The 12,254-nt window shown below is 37.7% G+C and overlaps 1 protein-coding gene across 1 annotated transcript in view; it reads left to right on the plus strand.

Annotated features, from left to right (window-relative positions):
* Positions 1–12,254, plus strand: part of CPQ (carboxypeptidase Q) — a 512,842-nt gene that overhangs the window by 302,054 nt on the left and 198,534 nt on the right. The window contains exon 5 of the mRNA XM_007532254.3: positions 8,570–8,681. Coding sequence (XP_007532316.1) covers positions 8,570–8,681 — 112 coding nt within the window. The remainder of the gene's footprint in view (positions 1–8,569; positions 8,682–12,254) is intronic.

A 12,254-nucleotide genomic window follows, 5' to 3' on the forward strand; every position in this document is an offset into this window, starting at 1 on the left:
AAAAATATTTATTTATTCCCTTTTGTTGCCCTTGTTGTTATATTGTTGTAGTTATTACTGTTGTCATTGTTGTTGGACAAGACAGAGAGAAATGGAGAGAGGAGGGGAAGGAAGACAGAGAGGGGGAGAGAAAGATAGACACCTGCATGAAGTGACTCCCCTGCAGGTGGGGAGCCAGGGGCTCGAACCGGGATCCTTATGCCGGTCCTTGCTTTGCTCCACGTGTGCTTAACCCGCTGCACTACCACCTGACTCCCCAAATCCTTTATTCCTGTGCAAAAAATCCTTTATTCCTTAGCAAAAGCCTGTATAGTAAGTGAATACTTGTAAGGATAATAAAAGATTGAAAGAGATGCTTCATGCTGTACCATAATTAAACTTGACCTTGAGAATGATGTTATTGAGCCAGATGTGGTATAAACTATCTCTCTCTCTCATTCTCTCTCATTTCCCTCCAATTCAAGAAGTTGCAGCACAATATTGCAATTCAGTTCTTCTACTACTCTGATTCTCTCAAGTGAGACAAGCTGTACTGTCATTGCTTAGTCCAAAGTAGAAAAAATCCTCAGGAATCTAATTATTTCACTTAACTGATTATCACCTCCAGTTGCAACAAGTCATGACTTCTGAATGAAGCCTAATTGTCTCCATGTGACCAGAATGATTTCCTTGCATAAGCATTACCTGTCACGCCTCTATCCACAAGTGTTTCATCAACCTTAGACATTTCTTCTAAAAGCACTGCAGTCTAATAATCTATTAACCTAGCTAAGTCTTGGTTCCTGTGAACCACAGATAAATTAGGCCCTTTTCTTTATTCTGAAAAATACCTCAATAATGTACTTAGAGAATACAGTCAGGTGCAGGCATTGTCTTTCTTTTATGAAATCACTGCTACTACCCTGCACATAGAGGGGAGGAATGGAAACAGCTCCATGTTATGTGTAAGCATTTGGAAATATGATCCATTTTCTTCTGAAAGAAGCTGGCTATCAACACCTAACAGATTCATTAAACAAAGCTTGGTGATAAGTCAGTTCAAGAGGAGCTTAGCTTTTTGCTATGCTGTCTCTATACACACTGTTTTGTGCCAGGAACCTTTATTCTGTAGACCACCTAGGCTGCTCATTGAGTAGGACAGTATTTGTTCAGATATGCTCACTTTAGTCTGTGCTGGACAATACACAATACATTCAGCAATTGTTCTCTGAAACCCAATGCTTTGACTCCAACAAGTGGAACAAAAACACCAAGTTCTCCAGAAACAACTGCTCACCTATGTTTAGATTCTAAATTGTGGGAACATCTTGACAGCCAGAATATCTAGGAGATGCTAAAAGGGAAAAGACAGTGTTGAGGTAGTGAAGATTATTCAAAGTACAACTCCTCTCACCCCCAGTGTTTAGAATGGAAGAAAAACTCTTGCTTGCCATTGACTATGAGGCTAGATAGAACCTTGAGATATTTTTTCCTTCTCTGTTTAGCTGTTAGACCTGGGACTGTACCTTATTTTAGAAACTCTCCAAAGGACAAACTCTCCAAAGGTTTTCTATAATGTGTTAGTTACTTTTTAAACTTCTGCCGAAATCTCCTGTTAGAAAGTTCCAGATCATTTATGAGATCCTAGTGCTTACAGCTGCAGCCCAAACCTGTTTCCTAGCTCTATCTTCTGCTGCTCAATCCTCCACAGACGACCTCATCATAACTAATATCCACGATTAGATCATTTCTTGGCTTTTTTATTTTGTGAAGACTAAATTATGAACATTCCTTTCCTCCTCTTTTTGAAGATTTTTTTTCACCTCATGATTTTTGTTGTTGAAAAAAATTTATTGGGGATTTCCTGTGTCTGGAAATGCATTAGACTTCAAACTTTGCAGCCCTAACATTCTTCTTGATGCCTCTTCAAAAACACCAGATAAAATAAGACTGAGAGAAAGAAGCAGTTGCAAAGAAAACCAAGATCAGAAAAGAACAAAGCTATCAAAGAGTTGTCTTCCAGGTTTTTAATCAATACATGTGAAAATAAAAGTGTGCTTCAAAGTGGGCATCTACTTGAGGATTAAACAATAAGAACTTGTCACATTTATATAAATGCCTAAACAGCTCCCAATTAAGAATTTAAAACTAGGCATGCCAACAAGATAATTAAGACACAGCATTGGTGCTCCCTTTTTTTATTACTATTTTATTGGAGGGTTAATGGTTTACACTCAAAAAGAAAAGGCTGAATCCACTATTGATCTTTTCTTAGTGTATCTGCTAGATATATTGAGGTCATTACAATAGTATTCAGTATGCTGTTCAACATAGTTATTTCAGACATTTACAACTACATTTGATGTGTTGTTAGTTTTTAGGGCACATAGTATCTATTTCATATTTTAGCATCAAGATTATGAATGTGAGAAAATGTAGACATTTTTCCTTGTTTTCCTTGATTTAGCACACTTACCACTAAAGTTCTGGAGCCATTATGTTATCCAAAAGATATGCAGACAAATTAGATAGATAGGTAGATAGAAAGATAGATAGATAGATAGATAGATAGATAGATAGATAGATAGATAGATGATACATAGTGGATATATAGATGATAGGTAGATAGATGATAGATAGTAAATAGATAATAGATGATAGGTATATAGATGATATATATATATAGATAGATGGTAGATAATAGATGGTAAGTACACAGATGATAGTAAATAGATAATAGATGATAGGTATATAGATGATAGATAAATAGATGATACATAGATGATAGGTAGATATATAGATGATAGGTAGATAGATGATAGATAGTAAATAGATAATAGATGATAGGTATATAGATGATAAGATAGATAGAGGATAGATAGATAGATAGATAGATAGATAGATAGATAGATAGATAATAGATGGTAAGTAGACAGATGATAGGTAGATAGATAGATAGATAGATAGATAGATAGATAGATAGATAGATAGATAGATGATAGATAGATAGACAGACAGAGAGCCACCACACTAAAGTTTCCTCCAGTGCAGTGGGAGCTGGGCTGAAACCTGGGTCACTACATAGCAAAGCAGTTATATTTATCCAGGTGAGCTATTTCACTAGCACAGTTATTACTTGTCTTGAAAGTAGTGTAATTTATTTGGACTCATGGTCTCCATGTATTCCCAGAAATAAAGAAGTGAAGGACTTGTCCTCAGGGCTGCTCTCTGTCTGCTCTTGTTCTGGTATGTCTTGTCTCTCTCCATCTCAGAGCTGGTCTGCAAGTGGCTGGAGCCATAGCCGTTCTGACAGGCTTACCTCCGAAACTTTGCTGTTGGGCTATTTGTTCTTTCTCCTCAATACTGGAGTCTCTTGTAGTCAGGGCTCATGTGTGCCTCCCAGATAGCACTCTACATTTCAGAGTTCCCTCTCTGCCTTTCTAAATGTTTTGTGAGTACTATTGCTGATGTTATTTAAACAATTTTTATTGCATTTGGAAGATATGGTGGGGAAAGGAAGCTTGAAAATGGGGAACTGGTAAGTTGTTCTATCTGCCTCACGGAATGTTACCTGGGAGATAAGTGGATGCTCCACCTTTACGTTGGTTATAGGCCATATATTAATCTAGGGTCTTCCCATCTGGTAACAGAAATAGCAAAAAGAACTGTGCATCTTCCTGTCTTTGATCAGGTGATTCCTTTACATGAAACTGGAGTTTTCTCTATCTCTCCAAATGTATTACAATTTTTTTTTGTCTCTAGGGTTATCACTGAGGTTCAGTGCCATCACTACGAATCCATTGCTCCTGGAACCTATTTTTCCCATTTTTGTTGTCCTTGTTGTAGTTGTTATTGTTGTGGTTGTTATTGTTGTTGTAGCTGTTGTTGGATAGGACAGAGAGAAAACATGAGAGGAGGGGAAGACAGACAGGAGGAGAGAAATATAGACACCTGCAGACCTCTTCACCGCTTGTGAAGAGACCCCCCCTGCAGGTGGGGAACTGGGGGCTTGAACCAGGATCCTTGCACAGTTCCTTGCACTTTGTGCCGCATGTGCTTAACCCACTACGCTACCATCCAGCCCCCATGTATTACAATTAGCATTCATTTCTGCCTTACCTTAATGGAAGGAATTGTGAGTTTGCTTTGCTTTGTTAACCTTCATAACACTGATTACATATTAGACAGTCACCCATAATTTTGATTGTGTTTCATAATCATTCTTCCATTGTACTCTATACCAAATTCCTTCTTGATGGGATATCATTTAGCTTCACATAATTCAAAGGAATCTTTTTTTTAATCAGTATTTAACTATTAGTATCATAAAGCAGGTATTTTTAAAAATTAAGTTATTAGGGTGACACTGGAGAACAACAGTATTCCAGTAAGCATAAAGAACCACGATTGTAAAAGCAACTTCAGTGTTCTGAACAAAGTCTTTAGAATAAAATAATAATCGCCTTGATTAAGTTACTCTTCTGTGTTATTGGGGGAGTGAAATTCATTATCATTGAGACTGTAACTTCTTGCTAAAATGGTTCCAAGAATGGAGAGAATGCTCACTCATTGTTCATTCATCATGGGATTACAACACATTCTTAATCAGAATTTTCTGCAACATGGTTTTTTTTCTCTATCCCCTCCCACCCTTTTTTTTTTTTCCATTTGAAAGAATCCATTTGTTATATGTCCATTTGTTAATCTGGTGTGTTGTTCTTTTTTGTGACAGCAGAGATGAAGTCATAGTAGGCTGGGTCTGTCTGTGTATACAGTTAATGGGAGTTCCCACAGCTGCTTGGGGTAGAACACATTTTAAGAGGTCACTCCAATACTTCAGACCAAAAATCCTACAGTGCTAAAATCATGAGGTATTTTTATTTTAACCTTCAGGAAAGTTTGCTCAACTTTGGTTTCAGTTTTGATTTTTTTTTAATTTTTTATTACCACCCGGGTTATTGCTGGGCTCAGTACCAACACTACAAATCCACCACTCCTGCTGGCCATTTTTCTTTGTCTTCAATTTTTTTAATTTTTCTTATTTTTCTTATTTTTTTGGTCAGTCTGTTGTTCGGTTGTTTTTTTTTTTTTTTGTTAGATAGGACATAGAGAAATTGAGAGAGGAAGAGGCCAGGTGGTGTTATACCTGCTTGAGTACACACATTACGGTGCATAAGGACCCAGGTTCAAGCCCGCAGTCCCTACCTGTAGGGGAAAAGCTTCATGAGTGGTGAAACAGGGCTGCAGGTGTCTGTTTATCTCTCTCCCTCTCTCCCTCCCCCTACCCTCTCCATTTCTGCATGTCTGTATCTAATAAATAAATAAAGACAATTAAAAAATTAGGAAAAAAAAGAATTTTTTTTTCAATTCAGACTCCCAACCTGTCTCTCTCTTTCCCTAATGGGGAAGGGCTCTGGGGAAGCGGAGCTCCAGGACACATTTGTGAGGTTGTCTGTCCAGGGAAGTCTGTTTGGCATCATGCTAGCATCTGGAACCTGGTGGTTGAAAAGAGAGTTAACTAGCCTTTTTTTTGTACCTTGCTGTATATAGTCCAGTATTGACCAAACTAGTAACTCCTTCCTGTGTATGTAATGTATTACTCTAGGTCTGACTTCTTTCATTCTTTATTACATTTACATGGTTCATCTACATTTATCATGTATTGTGTTTGTTCATTCTTACTGTTGTATCGTGTTTCATTAATGAATAAAGCACAACTTATTCTACTGTTAAGGGGCATTTGAAGGGAGAATAAAGGCATTATGAACATTATTTATTTATAAAATAAAAATATCAACAAGACCATAGGATCAGAGGGGTACAAGTCTATTCAGTTCCCACCACCAGAGTTGTATATCCTATCCCCTCCACTGAAAGCTTTCCTATTCTTTTTCCCTCTGGGACTACGGACCCAGGACCATCATGGAGTGCAGAAGGTAGGAGGTCTGGCTTCTATAATTGCTTCTCCACTGAACATGGGCATTGAAAGCTCAGTCCCTGCTCCCAGGCTCTCTCTCTCTTTTTCCTAGTTGGGTAGGGCTCTGGGGAGGTGGGGTTCTAGGACACATTCCTGGGGTCATCTGCCCAGAGAAGTCAGGTTGGCATCATTGTAGCATCTGTAGTTTGGTGGCTAAAAAGCATTAAGAGATACAAAGCAGAACAAACTGTTTAATAATCAGGAAACTAAAAGCAAGAATATAGCAGATGAGACTTGGGGTCTCTATTCAGGAAAAAGCTAGTAGGTCAATATTAGGTATATTCCAAGGGGCCCATGACTTGACTAATTTTGAACATTTTATTAATTATGAAAAGTCTAGTTTATCTCCTCTGGGGACAGTATACATATACTAAGCTATTGTAAATCTGTTTCTAGGACAGGTCTTGCTGGGCCATGGGGTGTGTATACATTCAAATTTAGTGGATAAGCTGGTTTCTGTAGTCATTGTAAATAATACATTTGTACCAACAATATGTGACTCCTACCCTCCTCACTATTATCTGTCAGTTTCTGTCTTTTTCATATAACTTTTCCTTTTACAAATTTATTAAAGGTAACTTTTTCTTCCCTGATGATAATGAAACAGTATCATTTCATATAATTATTAATAGTTTATCTTTGTGGGTAATACAAGTCTGGGCTCCTTTTTCTTTCAGTTGCCTATTTTTATTGTTTCTTTGTAGGAATTCATCTATGCATTGTGAGTATTTACTCTTAAGTGGATTGCCTTATCACTCTATGAATATATTTATATGGCTATATACAAATAGATGTCAATATATATCCCTAACTGGCTATTTTTGTCTATAAACTATAGTTTGTGCTTCTTGTGCCCAGTTTAATAAAAAAAAAATTTTGGTCTCCAAGGTAATTGCTGAGGGCTCAGTGCCTGCACTATGAATCCACTGCTCATGGAAGCTATTTTTTTTCCTTTTGTTGCCCTTGATGTTGTTATCATTACTGGTATTGTCACTGCCCCCATTGTTGCTGGCTAGGACAAAGAGAAATTGAGAGAGGAGGAAAGAAAGATGAGACACCTGCAGACCTGCTTCACCTCTTGCTAAGCCCCCCCTGCAGGTGGGGAGTCGGAGCTTGAACCAGGATTGCTAACCTGGTCAATGCACTTTGTGCCATGTGCACTTGACCTGCTGCGCTACTGATTAGTCCCCTAGTTTAAGAAATCTTTGCTCACTCCTCGTTGACAAAAGTATTGTATGTTTTTCAGTACATTTTTATTTTTGTTTATAATTCTGATTTGAGTTATATATTACTTACTAGACATAAAAACCAGATTGTTCATGGAATGTCTTAGAAACCTAAAATCATTTTAATTTTAAAATATTTTATTTATTTAATAACAAGACAGAGAAGGATAGAGAGGAAAAATAACAGAGAGTCACTGTAGTACATGGGATACTGGAAACTGAATTTGACACCTCCTACTTCCAAGGTCAGTGCCCTACTCCTGTGACACTTTGCAGCCACCTCCCCCCCACACACACACATTATTTTATTTGGTCCTTATTTAAAATGTGTCCTGTGAGCTGGTGAAATATTTCACTTTCCTACATGTATGAACCAAATTCAGACGTGGCCCTATACTACACTGAAGGAAACTTGAGAACTGTGGTGTCTTCCCCTGCCTCTCTCTCTCTCTCTCTCTCTCTCTCTCTCTCTCTCCTTCTCTGTCTCTGTCTCTCTCTCTCACTCTCCCTCTTTATTTCTCTGATAGAGTTTGTCTACAGTGGTGAAGCCCCGGAAATGACAAAAAAGTGTCCATAGGGCAGGGGTAGATAGCATACTGGTTATGCAAATAAACTCTCATGCCTGAGGCTCCGAAGTCCCAGGTTCAATCCCCTGACCCATCATAAACCAGAGCTGAGTAGTGCTCTGGTAAAAAAAAAAAAGTGTCCATAAAATTTGGTTTCAGTGAAATATTTTCATAGAAAAAACTGAAACCTATGGTGATTTAAAATTGATGATGTAGTCTATAAATTTATTTAACATTAAGGTAAATTGAAATCCCCACTAAAGCACTTTTTAAACTGATATTTTAATTTGGTATTCCAGAGTATTCAGCATACTATGGAATTACTAACATTACTATGGAATATTCTATAATAATCAGCATGATTTATAATAAACAAAAATAATAATTTCTAAATGAATTATTCTTGCTCTTTCATTTTCAATTCAATTTGATACATACTTATTATGTGTCTAGAAAAATTTGGGACTATTGAAAATATGATTGAAGTTTTGAGTTTCATTTTTATGTCATGTCCTTTATAAATTCTATAATAAAGTTGTCAAACATTTATCAGTAATAAACTATTTTTCTTTAGTTTTCAAATTATATCAATAAAGAGAAGTACAAGATGACAACTTCTATTACTGCTAGGGTAACCTTAGACTACTTCTTATATAATGCCTGTGAATACCAAGTTTTCCACTACTAATGACACAAATCTATTATGACATAAAAAGGGATAAAATATAAGTTTCATTTCTGCATTTGGGAACACCTATAAATGTTCCTTCTCTGATATAATTTCTGTTTGGCTTTATTTTATTGTCTTCTTATTATTGTAGGTTGTACTGGTCAGTGGACATCTGGACAGCTGGGATGTTGGCCAGGGTGCCATGGATGATGGTGGTGGAGCCTTTATATCATGGGAAGCTCTCTCACTTATTAAAGACCTTGGTAAGTACTTTTAAAATGATTGAACATAGTTGACAATCTCATGATTGACGTGTTTAGCTCAACATACAGAATTCTAAACAGATTAGTTCCCTACTCCTCCTGAAGTTTGTATCTATAGGTTTACTGCCAATTGGTCCTTGGGAAAGAATTAATCTCTTCCTGTAAAAAAAAACATTTTTATTCAAGTATATTCATGATATCCAAAGGATCAGATATGACCAATCACAGGGGAAAATGAAAAGGCAAATAAAATTGTAGCAAATGTAACTGCATCAGCTATGGACTGCATAAGGATCAGTGCAAAAAAAAAAAAAAAAACACAGCAGAACCAAATTTTTTTTTTCTTGTTCATCTGAAGGATATGGTCAACAGTTAGGATGGATTTTCTCCAGTGTCCTTTTTTGTGATTGGGGTCAAAGAGGGCAACATAGGACTGAAGGGTTACCCAAAACTAAAACATCCAACCTGAAATTCTGAGTCTTTTGGGTAGACCTTGATGTGGTAAAGATGGGTAAGTGTGAAGATGAAGAACTAGTAATGAAAGCACTTTATTTTGCTGGCAACATGTAGCAAAAACAAAACCCAAATATTTTCTTTTGTGTGCTGGTCAAAAATGTGGCTTTTGAATGGCACTCAGTGTAGTGAACATTATACCATCATACCATCCCATTGGTGAAGGCGTCCCATTGCTTACTTAAATGCAGATGTGTTTAAATACCATTTATCTCCTGCTTTTAGTGACCTCTTACAATGCTGCAAACCATTCCATTAGTTAATTGTGCATCTTGACCACAGATTACTGAAACTGCTTTGCTTGAGGAAAATCTTTGGTGTGCCATTTTGCTTTATACTTTTTAAAAAATATTTATTTATTCCCTTTTGTTACCTTTGTTGTTTTATTGTTGTCGTTGTTGTTGGATAGGACAGAGAGAAATAGAGAGAGGAGGGGAAGACAGAGAGGGGGAGGGAAACATAGACACCTGCGGACCTACTTCACAGCCTGTGAAGCGACTCCCTTGCAGGTGGGGAGCCTGGGGCTCGAACTGGGGTCCTTATGCTGGTCCTTGCGCTTTGCGCCACGTACGCTTAATCCTCTGCACTACTGTCCGACTCTCTGATTTATACTTTTTCGGTTTCACAAATGGAGAGGTGATTGTGCATTTATTCTTTTATTTGTTTACTTCTAAGTAGACCAATACCTCTTAATCTTGACATCTTCAATATTTGGGCCAGACAATTCTTCATTGTGAATTCTGTCCTGTGTTTTGTAAGATAGCCAGCAGCATATAGGATGAATGTTTGTCCAAGTCGTGGGAAACAGAATGTCTCCATAGGTAGTGGCAAGTGAAGAAAAATGAAACATAAAATTGCTCCACTAAAATAAATTGGAAAACTGTAGGTAACCTTAATGCAGAGAGTCATGTATTCAAAATATAAGAAGCTGGCTTAAAACCTTTACAGTCATTACCATGCTGAACACCAATTACATGAAAGTATTGGAGAGTACAGAGGGACCTCTGGCCGCTGGAGAGATGGAGGTGTTTACATTCACCTACAATTGTAGTTATCAATATACACAGTCTACATTTGGAGTTGGAGAAATAAACTGTCCCAAAAATTATATTAAAAAAAAAATACTAGGGTCACGGAGGTAGCATGGCAATAGTACACACGCAGTGTATGAGAAGACCTCAGGTTTTAATCATCAGCACTACTAATAGCCTGAATTGAGTGGTGCTCTGGTTAGGTAAATAAATAAGTAAATAATGGGGAAAAAATCCTTTCTGAGAATTTGGGAGATTCTGTATAAATCATTTTCTCATTCCCTTTCTGTTGGCTTTCTGATTTCTAGGCCCCTAACTTCATTTAGAATGAAGTGAGTTCTCTATATATACAGTAGGCGGTATATATAGGGAACGTCTTATGGTGGATGAGATGCGAATTGGTCGAGGGGTGGGTGTGATGACAATTATCTTGGGGACATAAGAAACTATAGACATATTACAACGATAGTCTTATAAATGATCATTTCCTCAACAAAGTGGTTAAAATACATGTGTTATTTCCAGGGTCATTCTTTTAAACATTTTTAAAATTAATTAATTTATGTGATAGGAAAAGGAGATATTGAGAGGGGAAGGGAAGACAGAGAAGGAGAGAGCATGAGAGAGCTCTGCAGCATTGCTTCATTGCTAGTGAAGTATCCCCCTGGCAGTTTAGACTGGGGATTTGAACCCGGGGATTTGTGCATTGTAATGTGTATACTCAACTGGGTGCATCCCACCTGCCTGACTTTTTAAAGACAAAGAAGTAGAAAGGCAGAGAGAGAGATAGAGAGTGTGCAGATAGAGAGAGGAAATGAGAGAGATAGTGTGCAGATAGAGGAATAGAGAGAGATAGAGAGTGTGCAGATAGAGAGAGGAATAGAGAGAAAGAATGGCACGAAAGCATTCATTAGCACAGTATTGCAGTGGGGGTCAATTTCGTAACGACTTTGCTCACACTGTCCAAGTGAAGTATTTTGGTAGCCTCCAGGGTCTTTCTTATTAAAGTTCATGTTTAGTGAGGTACTGTTCTAAGTGCACTAAGAGTGTGTAAAAATAATTTAATTTTTTAAAAAGTCCTGATATTTACTGTTATAACTCCTACTTCACACGTGAAAAAGCAAAGACACAGGAGTTGGGCGGTAGCACAGCGGGTTAAGCACACGTGGCCATGCAAGGCACAAGGACAGGTGGAAGGATCCCGGTTCAAGCCCCCGGCTCCCCACCTGCAGGGGAGTCGCTTCACAGGTGGTGAAGCAGGTCTGCAGGTGTCTGTCTTTCTCTCCCCCTCTCTGTCTTCCTCTCCTATCCAACAATGACAACATCAATAACAATAACTACAACAATAAAACAACAAGGGCAACAAAAGGGAATAAATAAATATTAAAAATTTTTAAAAAGCAAAGGCACAAAAAGGCACAAAAATTATCTCAGGTCACATGGTTAATAGCTTTGCAGGACTGGGATGGGAACCTAGATGATCTGGCTCCAGAGTTCAGTGTCTTTTTAGCAGTGTATCACATTGCTTATACTTCTCTATTTTAAAGTTCATATGTTCAGTTATCTGTATTCCACACATGAGTGAAATCATCTGGTAGTTTTTCTTCAAAAATAAATATAAATGAGTTAGGATTGAGTGGTGACACACCCAGTGCAGCACACAATCTACCCTTTCTATTACCCGGATTTAAGCTCTGTCCCTCATCCTCACCTGCTGGAGGGAAACTTCATGAGTAGTGGAGCATTGCTGGAAGTCAGTCTCTCTCTCTCTCTCTCTCTCTCTCTCTCTCTCTCTCTCTCTCTCAAATAAGATTTTTAATTTCTACCAGGGTTATCACTGGAGCTCGATGCCAACACTAGGAATTCACCACTCCCAGTGGCTATTTTTCTTTTTGTTTTTCCTTTCTGTTTTATTGGATAGAATCAGATAAATTGAGAGGGGAGAGGGAGATAGAAAAGGAGAGAGAAAGAGAGAAAGGTAGACATTTGTAGACCTGCTTCACTGCTTGTGAAATATCTCCCTTACAGA

Source organism: Erinaceus europaeus, chromosome 8 (assembly GCF_950295315.1).
Source record: "Erinaceus europaeus chromosome 8, mEriEur2.1, whole genome shotgun sequence".
In the NCBI taxonomy this organism is placed as follows: domain Eukaryota; kingdom Metazoa; phylum Chordata; class Mammalia; order Eulipotyphla; family Erinaceidae; genus Erinaceus; species Erinaceus europaeus.